The sequence below is a fragment of the Onychomys torridus genome, chromosome 13 (genome assembly GCF_903995425.1).
Source record: "Onychomys torridus chromosome 13, mOncTor1.1, whole genome shotgun sequence".
NCBI lineage: Eukaryota > Metazoa > Chordata > Mammalia > Rodentia > Cricetidae > Onychomys > Onychomys torridus.
This window is the reverse complement of record NC_050455.1, coordinates 3483050-3496194: the sequence shown is the minus strand read 5'-3', so window position 1 is coordinate 3496194 and position 13145 is coordinate 3483050. Positions and strand designations below refer to the sequence as shown.

The 13145-nt window shown below is 48.0% G+C and overlaps 1 protein-coding gene across 1 annotated transcript in view; it reads right to left on the bottom strand.

Moving 5' to 3' along the window:
• The window catches only part of Ttc39c (tetratricopeptide repeat domain 39C), an 84602-nt gene that overhangs the window by 4282 nt on the left and 67175 nt on the right, over positions 1 to 13145 (bottom strand). Inside the window, exons 7-11 of the mRNA XM_036204964.1 lie at positions 10830 to 10923; positions 8776 to 8883; positions 4180 to 4289; positions 2989 to 3112; positions 893 to 990 (exon numbers count right to left, since the gene is read on the bottom strand). Of these exons, the coding sequence (XP_036060857.1) occupies positions 893 to 990; positions 2989 to 3112; positions 4180 to 4289; positions 8776 to 8883; positions 10830 to 10923 (534 nt within the window). The remainder of the gene's footprint in view (positions 1 to 892; positions 991 to 2988; positions 3113 to 4179; positions 4290 to 8775; positions 8884 to 10829; positions 10924 to 13145) is intronic.

Sequence of the window (13145 nt, the reverse complement as noted above, 5' to 3'; positions counted from 1 at the left end):
TAATATTCTATTATTTAAAGGCCAAGTCTACATGAAACTATTTCAAAAAGCAGGCAATGTAATAACACTTATTTTAGTTTTGAATTTAGTTTTCTAAACTAACTGGCCTGGGGATGTAGCCCATGATAGCAACCTAACGTGAGTGAAGCCCTGAGTTCAGTTCCTAGTACCAAAACAATGAACAAAACCTGAGTTAAAACAAAAGTCCCTCCAGCTGCACTGGGAAGTAACTGCTGATGCTGCCCCCACCCCGGCTGTTTGGGGATAAACCAGCCCCAAGGCTCCTGTGGTAAAGGCCGGTCCCCGCTCGGCAGGATGCTACACGTTGATGGACCCTCAGCCCAGTGGGACTCTGGGAGGAGAACCTGGTGGGGAAGTCGGTGACTGGGGCCTATCTGTGGAGGAGCATCCTCTTCCTTCCTAACTGATTTTCTGCTTCCTGAGGGAACTCTGTCATGTCTTCTCCAGGACGCTCCACCTCCCACAGCCTGAAACTGAGCTGGGAAAAAGCTCCCTTCGAAGCTCAGGAGCCCTTTCGCACAGGGTCGGACAGCCCCTAACTCACAACCTAAGGAACAACTTTGGAGGCCTCCCCTCAGCTCTGGACAGCCATCTACTGTCATGAAGAGAAGAAAAGGAATTGCAGGAGAGAACACGGTACCCTAATGTGCCACACCAGACACCCCTGTCCTTGTCCATGAGGGCTTACTGCTCCCTCAGATGGCCAGCCTCCCATTCCCTCCCTCCCAGCATCTGAAAACGCCATTCCTTAGGACGGGGCAGAGTCTCCCACAGGGCTGAGGCCCTGTCTACCTTCTCATCTGCCCCCTCCACAAGGCCACGCACACGCGGGGACTCTGTTCATTTACTGGAACCATAACGACGTGCTCACCTGCACAGCATCCTCTGAGTTTCCCAGACACTTGTGTATGGCACCAAGGAGCAAATGCTTCAGTCCAGTGACAGATGGATCGTCCACTTCATGGCAAGCTTGGAGAGAAGGTGTGTGAAAGGAGGGGAGACACACACTTAGGACCTCGAGTGCCACCAAGGTCACTAGCTGTTTCCCTGGTTAGTTTATGCTTTTGCCCCCAAATTTCAGAAGGTGCCCATTGCTCATCCCCTTATGACTCTCCTTAACCAAAGGAGGACAGAAATACAACCTTTCTCTCTGTGTGTATATGTACTCACGTGTGTGCAAGTGCATGTGTGTGCAGGTAACATGTGCATATATATTCACGTGTGTGCAGGTGCATGTGTGTGCAGGTAACATGTGTATATGTATTCACGTGTGTGTGCAGGTGCATGTGTGTGCAGGTAACATGTGTATATGTATTCACGTGTGTGCAGGTACATGTGTGTGCAGGTAACATGTGTATATGTATTCACGTGTGTGCAGGTGCATGTGTGTGCAGGTAACATGTGTATATGTATTCACGTGTGTGCAGGCACATGTGTGTGCAGGTAACATGTGTATATGTATTCACGTGTGTGCAGGTGCACGTGTGGAGGCATATGTGTATTCATGTGTGTGCAGGTGCACCTGTGTGGAGTGTATATGATATGGCCTCCCTTCCTTCTGTACCTCTGAGGGTTGTGGTAGGTAGCAAACTATTTTATAAACCACAACATGCCATTCAAATGTCTATAGCTAAGGTTTTACAAGCTTTGATTATTTGCTTAATGAACAGAGCCTTACTGTATGAGAAAAATCTAGATTTTTCTTGCTGGGGAATTTTCCTACCATTATAATAAAATGGCTATACCAAGATTACCTATAGGCCTTTATATTTTCAACCATGAGTCAAAAAAGGTAGGCTTTTAATTACTTGGCTACATATTTACCCTGGAAATAAGACATCTAAACTTTTGTAATATACATATTCGTAACAGTTTTACTCGTGACAGCTTAAAACACATCTTAAATGTCATCAACAGGAGGGTGGAGAAGCAAAGAGTGGCTCTGGTATGTCCACACAGTGGAATACTACTCAGCAAGGAAAAGAAACGATCTACTAATGGAGGCTACTGTAAGGCAAATGCCAGGCATGATGCTTCATGAAGGAAGTCAGGCACCAGAAAGTGTACCTCTCATGATTCTCCTCCTACGCAGGTCAAAGACAGGCAAACTAACCTCTGGTATCCAGTGGCTGGCAAAGAAGGAGCACAGGAAGTTACCAGGGTTGTGCAAATGATCTGTGCAGATACCCAGCTGTGCATAGTGCCTCAGCTCTATCACCTAAATACTTCACTACCTGAACCTCTCATGTAGGTGTGCAAATCACACTTACAGACACTTCACTACCTGAACCTCTCATGTAGGTGTGCAAACCACACTTACAGACACTTCACTACCTGAACCTCTCACACAGGTGTGCAAATCACACTTACAGACACTTCACTACCTGAACCTCTCATGTAGGTGTGCAAATCACACTTACAGACACTTCACTACCTGAACCTCTCATGTAGGTGTGCAAATCACACTTACAGACACTTCACTACCTGAACCTCTCATGTAGGTGTGCAAATCACCCTTACAGACACTTCACTACCTGAACCTCTCATGTAGGTGTGCAAATCACCCATACATGAAAACAAGGGCTTCCACTGGGAAACAGTGTGTGCTCACAGAAGCTGCTCACTTGGTAACACTGACACCAGTGTTCTCTTTCGCTTTGTCGTCTGAGACAGGGTCTCATGTGGCTCAGCCTGTTCTTGAATCCACTATGTCACTAGGGTGACCTTGAAGTACTGTTTCTCCTGCCCCCACCTCACAAGTGCTAGGATTACATGCCCAGTTCAGACCACTTTTACTATGTACATCATCAGGCACAGGAGGGCAAGAGTATCTGTCGACCCCAGTGTGGTCTACTCCTGTCACCGGGGTCTCTACCTACCACAGCACCATCCAGGTGTGCTGTGTCAGCTGGAGGGGCTGAGGGAGGCGGCCCCATGAACCAGCCAACTGCGCAGAGCATCGTTTACCTTGACTCATCCTCTGCAGGTTGGGGAAAGAACAGTTGGGAAGGGCTTTCCACAAATACAGCACTTCGATGGATGCCAGGACACACAGCGCTCTGGTCGGGGTTTGCTTCCGAAATCTCTCAGCCTGCAAGGAATTCTCAAACTATCAGGCCCTGATCTTCAAAAGAAACTCAAACACAGGCTGGGCTCTGGAGACACATCACAGGCAAGATCAATGTAAACAGTTGCAAACGGAATGTCTCTCCCCAGCACAAACGTTTTGTAGTTTTTCAAAAATATCTATTTGTTGCTATGACTTATATCCATTATTCAGCCAAGTCTCAGGTGTCTGTGTTCTGAGAATGTGGGAATGAAAAAGATGCATTCCACTCATAAGCTGGGTGACTAACTCACTCAGTGGGTCCATATGGCACATTTCATTGTGGTCCTGTGGACTGTCAATCTTGAACAAGTGCACAGGCAGAGGAAGACCTGAGTGAAGGTTCTTGTTGAGGACAGAAGATGGCACTGTATTCTCGGGAGCTGGAGTTACAGGCAGTTGGGCAATGTCTGACTGGGAACCAAACTTGGGTCCTCTGCTGCAAGAGTAGTAATCACCTGAGCTGTCTCTGCAGCCCTGTCATCTACTTTATGTTGGAACAAATTCATTCATTTTTCATTTAATAAAAGCTAATTAAACTTTAAAACCTTATGGAGTAAAAGAAGAACTTTAAACTAAAGTGAAGGAAAAATCAAACTAGGACAAGCTAGGATGTCACTCAAGGTTATTCAGCCACATCTTAGTGTCAGAAATAGATGGTAAAATTGGGACAGGTCCCCCATAGTCCTGAGACTTCTACTGATAAACGTAATGCCACATTTGTTCTTTATTATATCAAAATGTGATGTGGTCACCATCCTGGGAAGCAGAGCCATCTGCCTCTCATGGGTTCTAAACTTCTAAAGTGACTCAAACTTTAAACAGACACTTCTTCTTTCCAGGAGGGCTCATCAGCCACACAGGATCCAGGACAGCTCATTGAAAACCAAAAAACAACCCTGTTTTGTTATGTGTGCCCTTTCTCCTCAGAGCAGAAACAAGGCCACAGGAAAAGCACACCGAATGTGACAGCACGAAGCTTATCCAGGGAGATGTTAGTGCCCCGTCCTTCACAGGTGATGATCATGACTGCCAGGTTCTGACATACATACCTTTTTTACTGAGAACTGTTCAATCTGGTTGTTTTTCCTTTTGAACAGCTTCTGGACTTCTTTAAAGACAAGCTGTGCCCCATCTACGTCACCGGTGGCCCCCTGACAAACTGTAAGACATCAGAATTGTATTCCCATGGTCTCCAGGGAAAAGACACAAACAAGTTATGTCCAAAGAACCCCACCCCATGGATTGAACTCTTTCTAGCAGGCTGGTGTTTCCAGAGTTTTTTGGGACACAAAGCAGCTGGGTCCTTGCCCTCCAGTAGGAGGAGACAGTCCCACGTGTAATAAAATGCTCAGTTCTTGTCACAGGGTATTAGCTACTTGAAGACCCTGCCTTCGGAGTGCTGAATAACTAGGGTGTGGAGAAGAAGAGTATGGGGAGCACGGAGAACATACATTCACGAAGCAGTCTGCACACACTCATTGGCCATCCCCCATCACAAGCCACCAGGGATGGATGAGGACGAACGAACACACGGATGGACGGGGACACACACACACACACACACACACACACACACACACACACACACACACACGGGGTCCCATTGCTTCAATGCTTATGGAGATGGCAGCCCTTAGGGAGGGGCACCATGTTGTTTTTAGAATGCTCAGAGAAAATAGGATCATTTCTCTCCAGATTATGGGAAGCCATGAGGAGCTGGGAGTTGAGCTGCACCTTGAAGGGTGGCTGACACTTGCTAGCCACCAGGCCACCTGCCTCTCAGCCTGGGGATTAGTCACATTCCCTCTGCTTCCTCAGCAAGCTTCATGTCCAGCATCAGTACCACTACCTTAATGAAATGACCGTTATTTGGGGCCTCGTCCTCTCTGCTCCCAGCAGCACTGAACGCCTGCTCCTCTTCACTAAGCTTGGTCTTAGCCTCATGTCGCTTCTCTCCCCAGTTGGAATGGGGTAAAACTGCTACTTCTGCCTTCTTTCCTTAAAAACCAGAGCGCCTGGGCAGGCAGAGCACAGGGCCACGGCAGCCACAGACAAGGCACAAAGACACAACTGCAAGGTTCGAAGAAAGCCGAGGATGCCGAGGTGAGGGGATGTCAGGAGATTCTTGGTAGTAAGAGGGTTCAAAAGAAGAAACTACTCATTTCCACCTGCATAAACAGGGTAGGAGCTGTACCACTCCAAAATAATGGCTGCATCTACCTCAGCAATGGCATGTCAGCACCAGAAACATGTGACAGTCTGTGTCACCAAGCAGTCACTGTGGATCTAGGGACAAAGAGGGACAGGGAGCGAAGTCCTGAGGCCCCAGCAACCAGTGAGGAAGGAGGGCTTCTGCTGCCTTAGCTTGAGGCGTCTCAGACCACAGAGAACATTCTTATTTCAATTTCCTCACAGTATGGATGTGTACACGTGTGTGGGCAAGCACACCGTAGTGCACACGGAGATCAGATGGCGACTTGCAGGAGTCGATCCTCTCCTACCCATGAGTGCCACGGACTGAACCAGGGTCCCAGGCTCGGAGAAAGCACCTTTTCCCATGCAGTCATCCTGCTGGCCTGAGAACATCTTGTGTGTGTGGCCTATGTACATGCCCATGGGGACACATGTGCATGTGGAGACCAGAAGCCTTGTCGTCGTCGTCGTCCTCCTCCTCCTCCCCCTCCTCCTCCTCCTCCCCCTCCCCCTCCCCCTCCTCCTCCTCCTCCTCCCCTTCTTTAGCTCTCCAGATGGTTTTGCTGAGACCATGTCCTCTACTGAGCCTGGAACACACTGATCCGGGTAAGTGGGTTGGCTGGCAAACTCCAGGGATCTACCTGTCTCCGTCTCCCTGATATGCCCAGTACAATCAAAAGGTGGGTGCTGGGGACCAGACACACTGATGCAGATGGCACTTAAGTGACTGAGTCATCTCCCCGACCCAAGACACTCTTACAGGGTCAAATGATGCAATGGTCGGATGAAAACGCACTCCCACTGACTCATAAATGTGCATGCTCAGTCCCCAGTTGATGAACTGTTTGGAAGGATTAGGTGTGGTCTTATTGGAGGAGGTGTCCTCCATGCCCAGTCTCTGTGTCCCTGGGGATGGAGGACAGTAGCATGGAAGTAGCTCCCAGGTACAATGAAAAATGCCCCAAACGGTAGGATCGATGCTATGTGGTTTTCATCGCTAGGAAACAGTAAGTCAGGAAACTAAAGCCTGAGTGCTGTACACTGTCCCTTTTGTCACCACACTTTGCTTCATGGCCAACTCAAACACAAGCCTGCGAGGCACCTCCCCTGACTGTGGGACCAATGGCTCCTCACGTGCCCCCATGGGGCTGTTCACACACCTGGCTCCTCCAAACGCCCCTTGTGGAGACAGACATGAGGACTTTCCTTCCACTCAACTACAACTAGCTATTTAATGTTCCCAAATATTTGGGATGTAAATGTTTGATCATATAGCTATCTCAATTTCTTGTATACCTCCTCACAAAACCCCAAAAACAAACAAACAGTTGCCCGCCACTGACTGCAAGACCCAGCCACACCTGCTGACCGCTGGCATTCTTGCAGCCATCCTTCCGGGCTATGCAATTGGGGATCACTTACTTCTCAAAGTGTTGGACAAGCAAATCCTACCAATAAGCAGCTCTTATTTTACCTGACAACCCTTTAAGCATGAGAAAAGGTGTACCAACCCACATATTAGAGATAATAAACACCAAACCAGAGGCACGGGAAAGGGACGCCCTGCAGAAATTGCACAAGGCACAGACATGAGGCAGTTTGTACCCACTGCTCTCTGACGTGATTTTAGAGGGATTTCTCTGTGTAGTTTTGGTGCCTGTCCTGGGACTCGCTCTGTAGACAAGGCTGGTCTCAAACTCACAGAGACCCACCTGGCTCTGCCTCCCGTGCTGGGTTTAAAAGGCATGCACCTCCACCGCCCAGCCCTTTAGAGGGATTTTTTTTAAGACAGCCAGGACACACAGCCTGACCAATGCAGACCCTGTCTTGTTTTAGTTAGATGAATTAAGGGGATGGAATTGAAAGGGGAAGATGTCTCACTAAAGCCAGGTGTTCAAAGGAATAAGGAGATGTTTACAGTAATGTCTGGGGTGCTCCGTGGTACCTGGGTGTAGTTTAGGGGGAGAGCACAGTTTAACTAAACACATGCAAGGTCCTCAGTTCAATTCCCAGCACCAAGACAAATGTTCATGTTACTCTTGCATTTTAAGTAGAAGAATCACTTCTGAGGTTGCCTATGGAAGGCAGACCTGAAGACCTTCACAAAGGGTTGCTCCAAGGCAGAAGATGCACAGCTCCACTTTTCTGGTCTCCAGGCTGCAACTCTGCAATCCCAAACCAGGGCATTCTGTGGCTCTCAAAGACAGACAACAGCTTTGTCCACCAGGTGGCAGCACAATGCCATCTATGTTGCTAAGAGCTTCCAAAAGCAAAAGGCACACCCCACATGGTCATGCTTGTGATGGTCCACAGCATGAGGGTGGCCTGCGCTCCATGACAACACCCTGTGAACAGGATTCGTTGACAGGTAGAATGGAGCTGGAGCAAACTCAAGCTCCGTGAACTCTTTAAGCAGAGAGCCCACTAGAAACTCTTCACACAATGAAAAAGACATGTCCGATTCTGAAAAATATTTTAAGATCCTAATAAATAAAAACATAGCAAAAGAAAAGAAAGGGGAAGTAAGGGCTTGGGAGGAGAAACACTTCTCAGGAAAGCATTTCTAAAGCCTAACAGGCCCAGATGGGAGTGTGGGATGACTGGATGAGCCCTGGCTGTCTTGGAATCCAGCTGGGCCTCTGGGCATTTCCCGCCCCTTTACTTGGTTACAGCAAAGACCGAGACTTGCCAGCAGGTGAAGAAGTGCTCAGCAGCCTCTCAGGAGTTAATCTGGTTGTGAAGGTTGAGGCCCTGGCTAAGGGAGCACCCCTCAGGAAGGTGGGACCACCCATCAGGAAGGTGGGAGCACCCCTCAGGAAGGTGCACTCATCTGAAGATAATGTACTTCTCTTTCCCAGAATCCTCACCCCCTTGTCGAGTCCCTAAGCACCAAGAGGAAGGTCCAGCAGGTCTCCTCACTCAGAAAAGCCGTAAGGATGCATCAATTTCCTCTGGATGCTCAAGAGCCTGTGTAAGCTCTCACACTCAGGCACTCCAGGCTTCCTTCTTCCTTTTGTTCTAAGGCCCCACCCCCACCCCCCCGTGGCTGCCTGTCACTGAGTCCGACCTCTATGTCAACTTCTATCAAGCATCGTGGCTCTTTCTCTTCTCTCCTCCAGCCTCCTGGGCAGCTGGCAGAGTTCCAGACTGCCCGCCCTGGGGTTTTTTTCTTTTCAATTAGAATAAATTATCCTCGAAGTTTGTTTGACTCTATTCTTAAGTCTTTTTACTAAGACACTAAGAATCCCGGGAAGGGACCCAGATTTCCCTGGTATCATACAGTGGCTCCATCAGGTCCCCAAGATTTCCCTTAACATTTGTTCCTACTTTTAAACTCCTTAACCAGCTGGGGAAAGAAGAACCCACACCTGCACACACCTGCACTTCCTCCTCCCCCATCCCCACTTGCCAGGACGCAGGCGCAGACTGGCCACAGGACAGGGCTCACTCACCTGCAGTCAAATAGGCGTAATAGCACTGCGACCATCTGGACTCGTTTTTTAGCCTCTCGAAGGAGTCAAATGCATCCTTGAAGTTGAGTTCAATCATGCTGCACCAGCCTGCAAAAGGGCACCGTTAGCATGCTCCCAGGCCAGTGAGCAAGGTACACCACTCCACAGTAAAGGTACACCACTCCACAGTAAAGACCCAGCGCAGGGCCCCAAGGCGCCCAATTTAGTGCGTCACTCTACGTCAACACCCTAAGGTAGTGAGCACAGTACACCATCCTGAAGCAGGGAACTCTACTGCCTACAGTTAAGCTATGAACCTCTAACTTCATTGACTGAAACCCTTCTCTGTGAGCGTTCTTGGAAATGCGTCAAACTTTGAACTTAAAAAAAAAAAAAGCAAGGAATTATTGTTTCCCTTAAATACCTTCAATGTAAAGTCTGAGACAACCCACGGAGAGTACGGACGAGGATGATGTGTTGTCTAGACAGAGATTCTAACCTGCTTGCTGTCACAGGGAGAGTAATGCATGTGCAGCAGAGGCAGGGAGGGCAGTGGAGAGGCAACTTGGCCAGAATAGACACTTAGCAACTGCCATCAAAACGCACTTCTCATCAGAAGGAGAAAACATCAGTGCGCATGCTCAACCCATGTGAGAGGCCAGTGCAAGCCCTCAGACTCTTTCCACCCTCCTGGGCATGCCAGTGCTGAGGACAGCTCATGTCCCCTCCATCCAAGCCCACCCTTCATTCTGGTAGACAGCAGCAGTTGATTCCCATACTAACTGTCCTCCCATCACTTAGGGGTGGGGTTTGCACACCAGCCTGTGCAGAGTACATGTACAAGTGGAGCATGGTATCCTGGCATTGGAACAGGGCAGTGACAGGCCCGTGACTTTCTCAGGCCCACCAATGAAGAATTGTGGGCGGGACCATCACTGTTCCTCCAATACACTACTGCCACAACTTGGGGAGGGGAGTGTTTATTTGGCTTGTAGGTCCCAACCACAGTCCATCACTGAACTACAGACAGAAACTGGAGCAGAGGCCACGAAGGAACACTTTCTGGCTTCTCATCCTTTGCTCAGTTGCTTTCTTACGCCACCTGAGACCACCTGTCGTGGGGTGGCATCAGCGAAGCCCTCCCACATGAGTCATTAATCAAGAAAATGCCCCACAGACTTGCCCACAAGCCATCTAAGAGAAGCATTTTCCAACTGAAGTTCCTCCTTCCCAGATGACCCTGGCTTGGGTCAAGTTAAACAAAACCTAAGTGGAACATAGGGTCCCTCCATTGGCAGAAAGTGGCTCAGAGGCTTCAATAACATACCTAAGGTCTCAAGGACAGCTTTTTTCTGGGCACTACACTTCAAAATCCTTGAATTTTAACGTGTACCAGTGGAGGGCACTACAGTCAGTTCACCCCACATTGTCCACTGTTCCCAAATTTAAAATGGCAGCAAGAAGCAGCGAGTACCAGTGAGATAAGCTTTAGTGTGTATGCTCAGGTGACAGACAGCACACAGGGTGATCCTCAACACAGAGCGGCGTCTTCCCAAGAAGATGGAACTGCAGCAGGGAGCAGCTCGAGCACAAGAGCGGGCAGACGCCTCAGAGTTACCACTCACACACATGCAGCCACGCTGGATTCTCAGAGTTACCAATTTCATACAGACAGGCACGCTGGACTCTCAGAGTTACCGATTCCATACAGACAGCCACGCTGGATTCTCATAGTTACCAATTTCATACAGACAGGCACGCTGGATTCTCATAGTTACCGATTCCATACAGACAGCCACGCTGGATTCTCAGAGTTACCAATTTCATACAGACAGCCACGCTGGAGTCTCATAGTTACCAATTTCATACAGACAGATACACTGGATTCTCATAGTTACCAATTTCATACAGACACGCTGGATTCTCATAGTTACCAATTTCATGCAGACAGATACAGTGGATTCTCATAGTTACCGATTTCATGCAGACAGACACACTGGATTCTCATAGTTACCGCTCTCATACAGACAGATATGTTGGATTCTCATAGTTACCGATTTCATACAGACAGACATGCTGGATCTCCCTCTGATCTATGGCGAGTTCCAAAGCAGTATGGAAGGAAGTCAAGGCACTGTTGATTTGACACTAAGGAAAAAAGAAAAGCAGGGTGACTGGCTAAGACCTGACATTAGCATCACCATCATAAATCAAAAATCAGCTTCTTCCTGAGTTGTGATTTTAAACAGACCAAGCGCAACACAGGAGAACCGTTTAAGGATTTTTTTAAAACAAAAACAAAAACAAAACCTACACACATACCAATTTGCTTAACAGAAAGGTGAAATTAACCTGAGCACAGAAAACTCTCTTTTAAAACTTTCTTTCATTTATTTTTGGGTGTGCATACACATGACAGAGCCAGCACATATGTGGAGGTCAGATGACTGTGGGAGTCTGCTCTCATCTTCCACCATGAGGATCCTGGGGCTGAACTCAAGTCCTCAGGCTTGGCAGCAAGCTCCTTTACCCTGAAGCCATCCCCTCTTTCTTTTCCTTTTTGTTTTTTGATGCAGGGTGATGTGGAATAATGCTTTTAATAAAACACTGATTGGCCAGTAGCCAGGCAGGATAAGAGACAAGGAGAATTCTGGGAAGAGGAGGGCTGAGTCAGGAGACACCAGCCTGCCGTCCAGGGAGCAGCATGTAACAACACACAGCTAAAGCCACAGAACACATGGTGACACATAGATTAACAGAAATGGCTGAGTTTAAGTGTAAGAGCTAGTCAGTAGGAAGCCTGAGCTAATGACTGAGCAGTTTTAATTAATATAAGCTGGTGTATGATTATTTTATAAAAGGCTGCAGGACTGTGGGTGAGAGATTTGTCCTGACTGCCGGCCAGGCAAGACACAGAAAAACTTTCAGCTACAACAGGGTCCCACTCTGTGGCCCACACTGGCTTCAATCCCATGATCCTCTTACCTCAGTGGCACTTCTCAAGCAGCTGAAGGTGCAGGTGCACCACACCCTGGTTTAGGAGGTGACATTTCCAGTGAGGGCTCAGCTCCTTCCCCGCCCTTCCCTCCACACCATTCTCTCTCTCCACATGTGTATGTAGATTTTGTTGTATTATAATTATTTACCAATCTAGTTCTTTGTTAACAGATATAATCACCAGTCACAAGGACCATATTCTGTCCTCTAGATATCCAGTCCTGGTCCAGAAGGAATTCCCACCAGCATGGAGGGAATGCACAATGTCACTCCCATGAAGCCTTGTCCTATCTAGACTCTGCTCCACCCCACAGTGGATGGTTTGCTTCTAAACTGAAGCTGGTGCCCACTTGCTTCAGGTCATTTGGTCTCCTCTCCCAACACTCCAGAAACGATCTGAGGTTCCAGATTCCATTTGCAGTGTCATCTACCACTGCTGGTCAGAACCCAACAGCCCCCAGATGTCAGCTTTAGTTGTTTCTGGTTACACTTGATACCCCCCCCCCCCAATCTGCTGCTCCACTTTCCGTGGTCCCAGTGGCCTGTGGTCAACTGCAGTCTGAAAACAGAACACAGTGCACTGAGAGCAGGAGAGACCACGCTCCTGTGGCGTTTACTCCAGGGTCCGGTTGTGCCTGTTCTCATTTACACTGTTGTTCTCTGCCTCGTCTACACAGTACGCTGTGGCCGGAGGAAGCATGCAAAGGAAAAGCCTGCATCTGGCATCGGTTATCTCTGGGGTTTCAGTCCTCACTGAGGGTCTTGGAAAACATGTTCCGTGTATAGAAGGAACCACTGTACATCTGATTTTCCTTTCCATTAAAAATTTTTCCTCAAGAAATTTTTTTTCATTTTCCATTAAACATTTTTCCTCAAGAACTCTCAAAAAGCATCAGCAGAATCAGAAAAGGTCCAGGCTCCTTACATAAGCACTGAGATGTGTACAGGCATCTAACACTAAAGGCTACACACCCAGCAAGACCACACAACCTGGCCTATGGGTGGTGGCCCTGACCCCAGTGAGACCACATGCCTGCACTGTGGATTCTATCTATGCCATTTTTACCAAAAGGGGAAATATATTTTCAATTTTTAATTTGTTAATACTTTCTTTGGCTTTGAAAAATCCAGACTGGGTAGCCTTGCATTAAAATAAAGAAATGGCTTTATGAATTGTTTCCCTAATTCAGGAAACACTAGGGAAAGATCTCCTGAGGCTGAGGATGAGTTGCATTTTTCAATAAGCTCTAATAGTTTACAATATAGCATTTAAAAATTCAGCTGGCTGTGGTCGTGAATACCTTGAATCGCAGCTCTGGGGAGGCACAGACTGGTGGATCTCCGTGAGTTCAAGGCTAGCTTGTCCTCCACAG